Source organism: Thamnophis sirtalis, unplaced genomic scaffold (assembly GCF_051295495.1).
Source record: "Thamnophis sirtalis isolate CommonGarterSnake01/CBP01778 unplaced genomic scaffold, rThaSir2_p1.2 scaffold_3, whole genome shotgun sequence".
Classification (NCBI taxonomy): domain Eukaryota; kingdom Metazoa; phylum Chordata; class Lepidosauria; order Squamata; family Natricidae; genus Thamnophis; species Thamnophis sirtalis.
In genome coordinates, this window is record NW_028261383.1 from 33,601,244 (window position 1) to 33,614,140 (window position 12,897).

At 41.5% G+C, this 12,897-nt stretch overlaps 1 protein-coding gene across 1 annotated transcript in view; it reads left to right on the forward strand.

The window, feature by feature from the left end:
* The window catches only part of RNF39 (ring finger protein 39), a 28,458-nt gene extending 17,795 nt beyond the window's left edge, over positions 1-10,663 (forward strand). Inside the window, exons 2-4 of the mRNA XM_014068179.2 lie at positions 3,208-3,233; positions 5,113-5,222; positions 10,210-10,663. Coding sequence (XP_013923654.2) covers positions 3,208-3,233; positions 5,113-5,179 — 93 coding nt within the window. The 3' untranslated portion in view covers positions 5,180-5,222; positions 10,210-10,663. The remainder of the gene's footprint in view (positions 1-3,207; positions 3,234-5,112; positions 5,223-10,209) is intronic.
* The last annotated feature ends 2,234 nt before the right edge of the window (positions 10,664-12,897 follow it).

Genomic DNA, 12,897 nt, shown 5'->3' on the forward strand with positions numbered 1-12,897 from the left:
GTAAATGACACCTTCACCATAATAAAAAAAGGACCAATTAGCGATTACCCACAAAACCATCAACAACCTCTTCAAAGGAATCCAATTCACCAATAAAGAACAAAACAGCTCACTACCCTTCCTGGATATCCTGATAGGCAGAGACTACGAAGGCAAACTAGAAATACAAGTGTACCAAAGAAACCACCCACATCAATCAAGTGCTCCACTTCCAAAGTAACAACGCAACCTCCCACAAGAGAAGCTGTTAAGAACTAGATGAACACAAACACATTGCAACTCTGAACTGTAGAAAAAGGAAATAGATCCTCTATACAACATCTTCCAATAAAATGGATGTCCATGCAATGTCCTCATTAACCCAATATGGCAAAGCCCCCACAACCCGTAAAAAAGGATAACACTGCCAAAAACATCTCAGAAACCACCATCAGACTATTACAACTACATGGAATCAGCAGAAGCTACACAAACTAAAGTCTTCCTAAACATACCAAGTAAAACAAAAGACCCAGTAGCCACAGAAGAAAAACAGGAGTCATCTTCATATATAGTGTAAAGACTATGTAGGACAATCAAGCAGAAGATTAGCAGGTCAGAAGATATGATGAAAACTTAATTTAATTTCACAACATATAGACCGACTTAACCAGAGTTTCAACTGGGAAACTATAATTATCCTAGATCAAACACTAGAGAATTCCTGGCAGCCTGGCATACTCTGACAAATTGGCTATCGATAGTCACATTGAAAAACACCTACATACTGTGCAAAAGTGACAATCAACAAGCAAAAAAAAGGATACAAAAATACCCAACACCTCCCTATCAGCAATTAGCACTCAAATAACTATATGTTGCTTGTATCTTTCAATTTATATTGTTTTTATTTGTTTACCAGTATGATTTATAGCAATAGCAATAGCAGTAGACTTATATACCGCTTCATAGGCCTTTCAGGCCTCTCTAAGCGGTTTACAGAGAGTCAGCATATTGCCCCTAACAATCTGGGTCCTCATTTTACCCACCTCGGAAGGATGGAAGGCTGAGTCAACCCTGAGCCGGTGAGATTTGAACCGCTGACCTGCTGATCTAGCAGTAGCCTGCAGTGCTGCATTTAACCACTGCGCCACCTTGGCTCTTGAAAGCTTATTAGTAACCTTGACTATCACTAAGTGTTGTATCTTTTATTCTTGATGAATGTATTTTATTCTCCTTGTGTACACTGATAGCATATGCACCAAAGACAAATTCCTTGTGTGTCCAATCACACTTGGCCAATAAAGGATTCTATTCTGTTCTATTCTGTTCTGTTCTATTCTATTCTAACATCAGACCAACAACCAAGTAAACAACACTTTAATCAAGGAACTGCCAAACAAGCCAACAATAAACAATCCAACAAAAGAATCTCTAAGACCATCTCCACCAACACTGACAGGCAAGCCATTAAAATATAAACTGAGAGCATACCTGACTCTTTACTAACACTGATGATGTTACCCAGTTTGGGTAAGAAAAAGTCTATAAGAAAACAATCAAGCTGAGAGAACACCAAGGACTCCTAGAGAATTGCAGCATGGATCTTTCCACAAAGAGCTCAAGAAACAGACTCTTTCCAGCTTTTACCAGGCCCAGCTTGGATTATCTTGAGCTTTTCCATACTAGAAAGCAGACAGGACTAGGATGCGTCTGACCTGATCATAACCTGAAAATGGCTTCTTAAAATTATGCACTTCCCTATGCTACTCCAGCATTCTCCAATTACTGCTCTGCAAATGGTTTGGGAATTAAGTTCCCAGCTTAGATGGGATGTTTAAAAAGGCTTTGGGTAAGAATGCAGCTATCTTCTTTTATGTCAAACAGGCATCTTGTCTGGTTAACTAATTCCATTCAGTAGCCAACTTGGATACTGGTGAGATTTGCTGAGTGTCAAAGGAAGAACTTTTGCTTGGAAGTATTTCTGCTGTTCCTGGATATATTTCATGCAGTTCCTGTCATCTGTTAGTTAGCTCTGTCCTCCTTTACGAGTTTGTCTGTTTACTATTAATAAGGCTACCTACTTAGTAAGCATTTATTTGTTAGATTCCTGCCTGTCCGCCAGTAGTAATTATTTATTTACTTAATAATCAAATGTATACAGCACCTATCTCACTAAGCGACTCTGAGCAGTTTACAAATGAAAAGTATACAGTTCCCACAATAGCTCAGTAAAATGAGATGGGTTGAGCTTGAGTGATTGGCCCATTCCTCTGGGGAGCTTCCATGGCTGAGGGGAGACTTGATCTACCCACTCCATTCAATACCTTCACCCCTCTTGGTCCTTGGGGTGAGAGATGGGACTCAGCCCAGAGCCACTCAGGTAGCTTCTGCAGTTGAAGAGGGGTTATACCTGAGTCTCTCCAATCCTAGTCCAACACTTTGAATCACTCTAGTATGCATGATCATCATGTTATTATGATGAGCCATGGTGGCACAGTGGTTAGAATACGGTACTGCAGGCTACGTCTGCTGATTGCCAGCTGACTGCAGTTCGGCAGTTAAAGTCTCACCAGGCTCAAGGTTGACTCAGCCTTCCATCCTTCCAAGGTCAGTAAAATGAGGAGCCAGATTGTTGGGGGCCATAGGTTGACTCTGTAAACTGCTTAGAGGGGGCTGTAAAGCACTGTGAAGCGGTATATAAGTCAAAGTGCTATTGCTATATGAGCCGTGGTACGACAATGGTTGGAGTGCAGTACTGCAGGCTACTTCTAGCTGCCTGCAGTTTGGCAGTTTGAATCTCACCAGGCTCAAGGTTGACTCAGCCTTCCATCCTTCCAAGGTGGGTAAAATGAGGACCCAGATTGTTGGGGGCAAGAGGCTGATTCTGTAAACTGCTTAGAGAGGACTGTAAAAGCACTGTGAAGCAGTATATAAGTCTAGGTGCTATTGCTGTTCTAACTTGTGCTGCTGGTTTTCACCTTTCAATATGTTTGAACAGCAGTTGTTCTACATCATTTCCCCCCACCCTTCCACCTTTTGCAAAGACAATGGTAGAAGGGAAGCTCTGGTTCAATATAGCCAGATAAGGGGAAGCTATTGTCGGCCCAAAGAAATCTGCCCGTAAGCTCTATATTTGGCTTTGCCTGACTTCATCAACAGGTGTGCAAAAATAATCCTCATTACCCTACCTGTCTAATGCTGATTTCTTTACTTGTCTCTTCCTAGGAAAGCTTCCGAGAATTCTGCAGCTGGTGAGTCACTCCTCCTCCTTCTTCTTTTGAAAAAAAAAAACCACCTTACAAAAGCATCAATCAGGCTTAACCCCCACCCCCCTCAATCCCTGAATTTATGTAGGTGGTCCGCGATGTATGAAGGGAAAACTTGGATCTCATCAGATGGATTCATTTATTTTATTGATTGTTTTTTCATATTTGTATGGCCATCTCACAAAAACGTGACTCTGGGTGGTGTACAACAGGTAATTAAAAAAAGAAAACCAATCAATATATCAAAACAGCCATTATTAAAAACTAAAAAACTCAAGACCAAGAAATAATATTAGCCACAGTCAGGGAGCCATTGCAGAAGCTTCCCCATCTTCTGAGAACCCACATCCCACAAGTCTGATGGTATAGCCAAGTCTTGAGGAACATGCAGACTCATACAATATATTAGCCTAAATTGTGGCTGTAATCATGTGTACACACCAGTGATGGGTTTCAAATTTTTTTAGAACCTCTTCTGTAAGTGTGGCCTGCTTTGTGGGAGTGGCTTGCCAAACATGTGACTGGGTAGGAGTGGCTTGCCAGCCATGTGACTGAGTGGGAGTGGCTTAGCAGTCATGTGACTGGGTGGGCGTAGCCAACTTGTAAAATGTGGTGAAACTCATTTAACAATGCTCTTGCTTAGCAACCAAAATGTTGGCTCAGAAACTCTGGCATTTGAAGCACACAAGTCTTAAAGCTGTCAAGTTACAAGACCCTTGAACCCCTAACCTTTAGAAAAAAAACCCAGGGGTGTTCAAACGATAGTTTTAAGACTTGTGGACTTCAACTCCCAGAATTCCTCCTCTCGCTCTTCATCATGATGATGTGTGGACGGGCAGGGGGAGGGAGCTGGAACCGGTTCTAAACGGCACTGTAGATTTGTGGAGCCTCTTCTATAGAAGAGGTTAGAACTGGCAGGAACCCACCCCTGATACACACCTAGGCTGTAGGGTTACATATGGTTTAGGGTCTTATGCCAGTCACCACCACAATGGTATTGTGGCACAGAGTTTAAATGAAGCAACATATCTAGTTAAAAGATTTTTGTGGAATCCTTATGATCTCTTACTAAGTAATTTTTATTGAACTTTTTACAAAACAAAACATAAAAAACCAAATTCAACATCCATTATCCCCATTCCTAAGACATCAGTATATTCTTATCATCTTATTTAGGAATAGGTCTTTTTGAACTTGGTGAAACTTTTTTCAGAGTAGATGTGTTTCTTAAATAAAGAAATAGTCAAGAATCTAGCAGAGATAAGCAAGATTGTTCTGGTCTTGAAATACTGATGCTGTAATAATAGCTTTCTTCATTACTAATGATTTATACAGTATCATCTTACGTGCTATACCAATGTAATAAATAAATAATAATGTTTTTAAATCTCACTATAACGTGGCTGGATGACTCTGTGGCATTTACAAATTAATGGTGAAGAAATGGTCATAAGGCGTTTCCACCAATGTTATTTTCTAGGCTCAATGTGTTAAAACTGGCTCTTGTTTCCTTCAGTTTCCGTGAATTTAAATCTAAAATGATTTTTCATTCTGCATGCCACACTTATTATACTTCCCAAATGGTGAGCATTTTAAGCCAGTATTTCATGAATCTCTAGGATACTTTCTGAAAAAAAAATCCAACATTTATGCTATTACTTCATAAAAAGAGTTACTAGCAGAAAATGAGAGAACAAGATTTACACACCTTCCCAGAGATTTTGTGTGCATTTTGTAAAGATACTTTTCAGTAGAGAATGCCAAACACAGTGCAGCCACTCATCCTGAGATACAGGAGGCACACCTCAATTTTGAATGTAAGTAATTTTGCTGTCTCTGAATTATTCCATGATTTCTCATATAGTTATGGTGACATGGCAAAGCCTTCCTGCCCGAAGACTGATGGCTGGAAAGAAGCAAGGCCAGAATAGTGAATGCAACACAGAAACAACAAACAAAGCTGCGTTAAAACAGGTCAGACATTTTCTCTAGCTGAAAGCTGCAGGGTTGGGGATTAATTCATGTATTCCATAGTTTCTTTATCAAATTTATTTGCTGCCTATCTTGTGGTTCAGATGACTCCGAAAATATTATTTACCAATCACATGGGGTTTTTCTAGAGCGAGTTTCCAGAGGCAGAATCTGGAATTGTCTGCATCCAAAGGCAATTGTTGTGGCCTGCCAGTGGCCAGCAGAGGTGGCAGCAGATTCAGACAGTGAGGAGGTTGGGGAGGACCATGGGCCAGTCCTGGAGTCTGGGGAAGGCTCTGATGAGGGCTCTGTGTCGGAGGCAGAGATGGGGCCAGGGCTGTATGCCAGTTATCAGCTGCCTTCAGAGTAAGACATCAGTGAGACAGAGGAACAGCTAGAGCCTGTTCCCAGTGTGTGCATGTGCAGAGTTGCCAGACGAAGGGAACAGCTAAAGAACAGGGGTGGACTTGGGAGTAAGGCCACAGATGGATGATGAATGGTCCCTCCCAGAGGAAATAAAAGAGGAGCGAAAGGTGAGTGGAGTTTGCAGGAGACAATTAGTTTGCTTCATTGGTTTGTGACTCTCCAAGACTCCTTGCCACGTTTTGCAGATATCGGCCTGGCAGCTCTCCAAGCCAGATCAGGTCTGTGACTGTAAATCCTCCTTTGAAAGACTTTGCCGGCTATGAATGAGCAGAATTCACAATAAATTAATAAAAGGGGTTTTTTTGTCGGGACAAGGAGTTTGTTTCATGCTCTTGGGAAGCCTCAGTCAGAACACCAATAACCTATCACTGTCTCTGGGCAGGATTCACACATTGTGCTAAAATATCACGTGATTTGTTGGTGCTGGCTAAGCATGATGTATGAGTTCAGCTATTGTGCTTTGCAAACAATTTAACACATTGTAAGTATTCTATAAATCGTACTTAAAGCAAAACATATGAACCCAACAATTGATTCATGCACCAACTGGTAACCTTCTCTACAGTTAGGTGATTCTTATGCCAGGTTAGATCTGATTCATGCATCACATATAAGCTATAATTTGCTTAATATGGTTTAATGAATATTTGACACAACAAGCAAGGCATACATTGCAGCTTCCAAGTTATAACGGCTGCCTTCACACATTGTACTAAATGTAAGGTGAAAATGCCTTTGGGAGACAGGAGGAAGAATTGCAGCCTCAACCATGGTCTGATAAATGAAGTCTGATAAATGAAATCTGATACCTACGGTATAAAGGAGAATATGTGAAGCTGGGGATTGAAACGAAGGGTCTTTGGTGCTCTCTGAGCTGTTTTCTTGAAAGAAAACAACCAAGCTCAGATAACACTAAGGACCTCTGAAATGAAATCTGAATCCAGGGAAAATAAAAGCAAGGGAGGGAAGAGTTATTTTTGAGATTTGCAAAACTGATGTCAGCCCTTTCCTTTGGGTTAGTTCAGTCAAGAATACTGCCTTTATTGTAAGGTTATAGTAACAGAAGCTTGCAAATCTCAAAGTACCTCTCTCCTCTCTTTCTTTTCTCTCCAAAAGTAGGGAGGGCTCCTTCTGAGATGCTTTCTCCATCCTCACCTCTCCTTCGAACTCAGACATTGTTCATCAGACTGTTGTCTAAATAGTGTTTCTTCCTTCTGTCTCCCGAGGTCATTCTCACCTACCATTACATCCAGTGATTAAAACATCAACAACAATCCACATAATTGCTTAGCTATATGTGAACCCATTCTAGAAGGGTTTCTTTTACAGTTTTGTACAACTAAGTGGGTTGCGGTGGCTCAGTGGTTAAGACGCTGAGCTTGTCGATCAGAAGGTTGGCAGGTCAGCGGTTCAAATCCCTAGTGTCATGTAACGGAGTGAGTTCCTGTTACTTGTCCCAGCTTCTGCCAACCTAGCAGTTGGAAAGAACGTAAAAATGCAAGTAGAAAAAATAGGGACCACCTTTGGTGGGAAGGTAATAGTGCTCTGTGCGCCTTTGGCGTTTAGTCCTGCCAGCCACATGATCACGGAGACTTCTTCGGACAGCACTGGCTCTTCGGCTTTGAAATGGAGATGAGCACTGCCCCCTAGAATCGGGAACGACTAGCATGCATGTATATGAGAACATTTACCTTTACCTTACAATTAAGTATATAGGAAGTGCTTGATATCTACCAGACTGTTCATCTCAGTATTATCAACAAATTTGAATCCTTAGATATTATTAGATCATAACTCCACCAGTTCCTGGTAGCATAGCTATTTGTAAAATAAAAATGGATGTGGCTATGAATCCCTCAACTAGGAAAAAAGTGTTCTCCAGGTCTCCAGCAGAAAGGGTTAACATCATCACCCACCTAAGATTAAGATTTAATTTATTTGTATGCCACCCTTCTCCTGGAGGGACTCAGGGCGGCGAACAACTCAAAAGGGAAAAGGGGATACAAACACAATACACGTAATTAAAATACACAAGAGTCATACAGCCTTAACAAGTGAAGCTAAAATCTATAGTATCCTATTCTAAAAATGTGCAATCTTTTGTGGAAACTGGAAATATTAATAAACAAGATTTTAAGAAGCTTCTTCAGCTCTGACTGAGGTGCTGGTATTCAGCCAGTTCTTACCGGTTTGGATGAACATGTAGCATAGTTCGAAGAGACCTTGGAGATCTCCTAGCCCAACTCCATGTTCAAGCAGAAGACCCTACCATTTGAAATAAATGGCTGTCTAATACAGGTAGTCCTTGTTTAATAACCAAATTGATTAGCAACTATTTGCAGCTAAAATGGAGATGCCACTGTAATTTTACAACCGGCACTCCGATTTGCGACCTTTACAAGTCTGTAAAGAATAGGAAAGCTGAAGTAACATAATTAGCACAGTTGTGGTTTCACTTAGTTGGTCCTAACTTTGGTTGCTAAATGAGGACTACCTATATGTGAGAGAAATAGGGCCTCACAGCTGGCAAAAAGTGGGACAAAAGTGTAACATTGAGATTGGAGCTAGAAAAATCAAGCTTCCCTTTCTTGGTTGGGGAAGATGATAGACCAATCTCAAAATGAATCCAACTTGTTTTAAAAAGGGAGGGAATGTCAGCATTACTTTTTAACCTTGAGTACTTACTCACAAAGCATTCAGTGATGAAGAAAATCAAAATATAGAACAACTTTATTTGTTCAAACATAAAAGCTATTAAACCTTGGCTATTTCAACAGGCCTTCAAGGGGAAATGATCTAAGTGGAATATATAGGGCACAACTCCTGGACATGAGAATGTTATTACTTATATTATTTATTACCATTTGTTATTTTAACCTTGTTTACACATGATTGGAATGCAAGCCTGTCACAATCAGTGAATGATTGGATGCAGGATGTAAGCCAAGTGGCATGAATAAATAAAACTGATGAAAAAGATTCCAAGTGGCATAAAAACACATAGTGATTGAGCTTGTACAGAGATAGTAGATACCAGAAACAATAAATTAGATTTAAATAAACAACCCCCAATCAACTTAAGTGCAGTTCTTATCCCCACCACCACCACCACTCCTCTAGAGAATGGGTGATTTTGAAGAGGTATTACCTCTGTGTCAATTTGCTATGGCACCTGAAAAGTCTTTCTTCCTACATATTCCAGTTTTAATCAGAGGTTGATTTTGAATTGTCTTTCTCCCACACCTCCATTTCAGCTCACAGCTTCTGGTTTGTCTTTTTCTTGTTACAGCATCATTTACAATTTCCAAAACAACAAAAACTTTTCCAAATGGATAGGGAGAAATAATGGAGGAATTATTTGCCTATGTCAGTAATGACGAACCTTTTCAGCACCAAATGCCCAGACTGGAATGTGTGTGCATGCATGTCAGTGGTGGGTTCTGGATCCCGTTCCAACTAATACGGTTGGAACGGGCCTGGCGGCGTCCACATGAATGCGTGCAGCCCGCTCATGGATTTTAGCGCCTACGCAAGCTTCCATGATGCTCCAGCTGCTCCGTAGAGCGTCGCACAGGTGCTGTATGCGCCATGCACATGCGCAGAAGCGCAGAAGCCTTAAAAGACAGATAAGGAGGCTGTTTATAAGAGAAGTTGCCCTTTGGCATGTAAGCTGATGACATGACACATTCATACCCTGCTAACTTGCATTTGTATCTAGGTGAAGCTCGATTAATGTTAACCTTGTTTTGCTTTTTAGTAGCTTAGTGTTATGGATCAGGTACGGATGGGCCCTCCGGAGCACTGTACCGGAACGGTATCCGTACCGGGGCGTACTGCCTGCAACCCACCACTGATGTGCGTGCACCGGAGCATCGAAAACTCGAAGACCAGCTGGCCGACACATGCATGCCAGTTTTGGGGGCTGTTTTCAGGCAGTTTTTTGAGCCATTTTTCACCCAAAAAATGGCCTGGGAAAACTGCCCAAAAATGGCCCGAAAATGGCCTGAAAACGGCATGAAAAACAGCCTGAAAATGGCCTGGCAAACAGCCCCCAAAATGCCCTGAAAACCGCCCCAGAAATGGCCCGGCAAACGGCCTTCCTTTTGGACATTTTCCGGCGCCCCAGTACCTGTGAAGAGCAGCTGGCAAGAGGCCTCTGCGTGCCACCTCTGGCATGTGTGCTATAGGTTTGCCATCATGGCTATTTGATACAATGGCCACCTCTTCTTAGTAAGGTTCTCCTTGCAATGTGTGTTATGTGTATTTCTTTGGCTGGGGAGTGGCTGTCAGTCCTGGGAACACCAAGTGATATCACAACAGCCTAATATATTGAACCATAACACTAAGCTACTAAAAAGCAAAACAAGGTTAACATTAACCCAGCTTCACCTAGATACAAATGCAAGTTAGCAGGGTATGAATGTGTCATATCATCAGCTTACATGCCAAAGGGCAACTTATAAACAGCCTCTGATTCTCCACTGAGACATTGCTACAAAACAATAATGTGAAGGTTGCAGTCTCCATGCTTTCCAATTTATACTTTCTTTTTCCCTCTACACAGCTAATGTTTGGATACCTTCACCACCCATTTTCACCTGAACAGTCAACTAGAGCTCTTTCCAAAACCCACTGCCTGGAAGGGATGGAGAAGTTAATGTGGCTGCCAGTCAGTCCTGAATTCTGGATACATTGAGAAAAATGTCATTTGTCGATGCCTGGAAACCTCTGGACTTCATTTTTTCATACCCACTTCAACAGAAGCCTAACAGTACAACCAAATCTCAGGACTGAAGTTGCTCGCTAGTTCCACCTATAACTGAGCAGACCAGATTTTTGGATGGAAATGCCTTTACTTTTTAAGGCCAAGACTTTGAAGCTCTAATCAGCACTCTGGAAAAATCCCTCTCTGCCTCCTCCAGATGCCACTAGATGTGGGCGACATGACAGAAGGAAGCTTCTGTGGGTTTTGCTTTTTTACATTGCTGCTGAATCTAGAATGAAAATTAATCTGGAGAGAGGGAATTGATGACAGGCAAAGATAGGACACCAGGGCATTGAAGCTACAATCCTCCAAAACAGAGAAAGGTGTATAATGCCATTTTACCAAACCTGTATGGCAATCAGTGCATCTTTGCCACAGCTTCCAAGAGCAGTCCCAGTCAGCGAAAAAGGTGTAACGTGTGTAATTTTCTTGTAAATTAGCAGAATATTGTGGGCAATATTTCTTTAACCTTCTAGCCCAGGGCAGGAGGAAGCTCCGTGTTAAAGGTCTCCTGAGTTAGGGGAGATAGTGGACCTTTCTTTGGTTGAGCTTCTTGAGTTAGTTGTCTACCATTTCACTCCTGGAATTCATTTCACTGGTCATTTTCCTTCATCTCCTTTCCTGATGAAAACGGTGTTTCCACCTTCTGCGTTCATAGAATCACAAGGCTGGAAGGGACCTTGCAGGTTTTCTAATCCGACTCAAGGCAAGAGATTTTGTACTACCCCAGCCAAATGGCTGTCCAATTTCTTCTTGAAACCCTCCATCGATTGAGCACCCACAACCCCAGGAGGCAAAGCTGTTCTGTTCTTTACTTTAGTTTTGTACACAAAGGACGCTAAAAGGTGGATTGGTGGTAACCTGGTTTGTTTGTTGTTTAGCAGACTGGCTCGTTCAGCAAACAAGAACAAATGCTAGCTGAGTATTATTCACAAACCCATTCTATGCCGATCTTTGAGCCGCTACAAAAATGATAGTATTTTTGGTATGAAAATCACATTTGTTGATTACTGTACAATCATTTCTTAAACCATCAAGAGGTGGAATCTTTAGGACTTGGGCGAAAGAAATGTCACAACCAGTTTCTATAAAGTTGAGCCAGATCCTGCCGAAAGTGGTGGCATGGTGGTTAGAATGGAGTATTGCAGGCTAACTCTGCATTCCCACAGCCAGGAGGTCGATTCTGATTGGCTCAAGGTTGACTAAGCCTTCCATCCTTCTGAGGTCGGTAAAATGAGGGCCCAGATTTTTGGAGGCAATATGTTGACTCTGTAAAGCTTAGAGAGGGCTGGAAAGCACTATGAAGCGGTATATAAGCCTATGATATTGCTATCTGAAGTGTTCTACCTTTGTTTGCCTTTTTATTTTAAAATGAATTAACATGTTTTCTTGTTCCCCTACTGAATACCAAAATGCACGAATAAGGAGACTGCACCAACATCACATAGTTAATATTGGATCGTTTTTATTTTATCTATAATAGAGTGATTTTTAATTTGTGCTTGACTGTAAATGTATTTGGGTCTTTCATGGCACCGGACTGAATGTAAACCAAGAGCAAATCAAAAGCCCGACCACTATGGCAACTTGGGCATCTTCTTGCAAGAGATGTTGGGTTGGGATTTTCAATAATAATCATTGGAAGATCTCCAGAAAGCTCTGGAGTTGATCCTTGAACAGCATTTAAATGACTTGACACTTCCTTCCCTGATATCAACTGTGTAGGACATAGAATCCTTGATGTAAGCCATGAAGAGGTTCCAAACATGGACAATCAATCAATCTTCAGAACAATACAAGAGGTCAGAATTCCAAAACACTGATTAGAAATGTTGGCATCTTTGGAGTGCTCCAGCTTTTCTAATAGTGACACAATAGGGGTAGTCCTTGAACTTACATCGGTTTGTTTAGTGAAAAAAGTGATTGACAATCAGTCCTTGTACTCATGTTGCAATGTCGCCAGTCACATGATCCAGAATTTTGGGACTTGGCCACCATTTATGATGGTTGTGATGTCCTGGGATCACATCGCTGCCATCTGTGATTTTCCTAGCTGGCTTCCAACAAGCAAAGTCAATTGGGGTGGGGGAGCCCAGTTTGCTTAAAACAACTGGGTGATTCGCTTAAGCATCACAGCAAAGAGATTGTAAACTTTGCTTAGTGACAGAAGTTCCAGTCCTAATCGTGGTCGTTATGTCGAGGAGTATCAATAGCAAAAATGGGAAATGGGAATAGGCTACAAAAATAGGGCTGGAAAAGAAGAATAGTCTTTTCTCTGATTGTGCAAACATAGTTTTTTCCTTCATCGCCACCCCTGGTATTTCTAGCAGTAGCTACCAAGACATTTTCACAATTCTTTTAGGAAAGCCAAAGGTGTCCAGCCTGATGCTGTCGCTAAACACACTGGAGATCTTCTAGAAAGCCGATCAATCATTTGTAACCGTTTAACTGCTAAAACTGGGTAGATGAAGAAACAAAGAAAGCAGG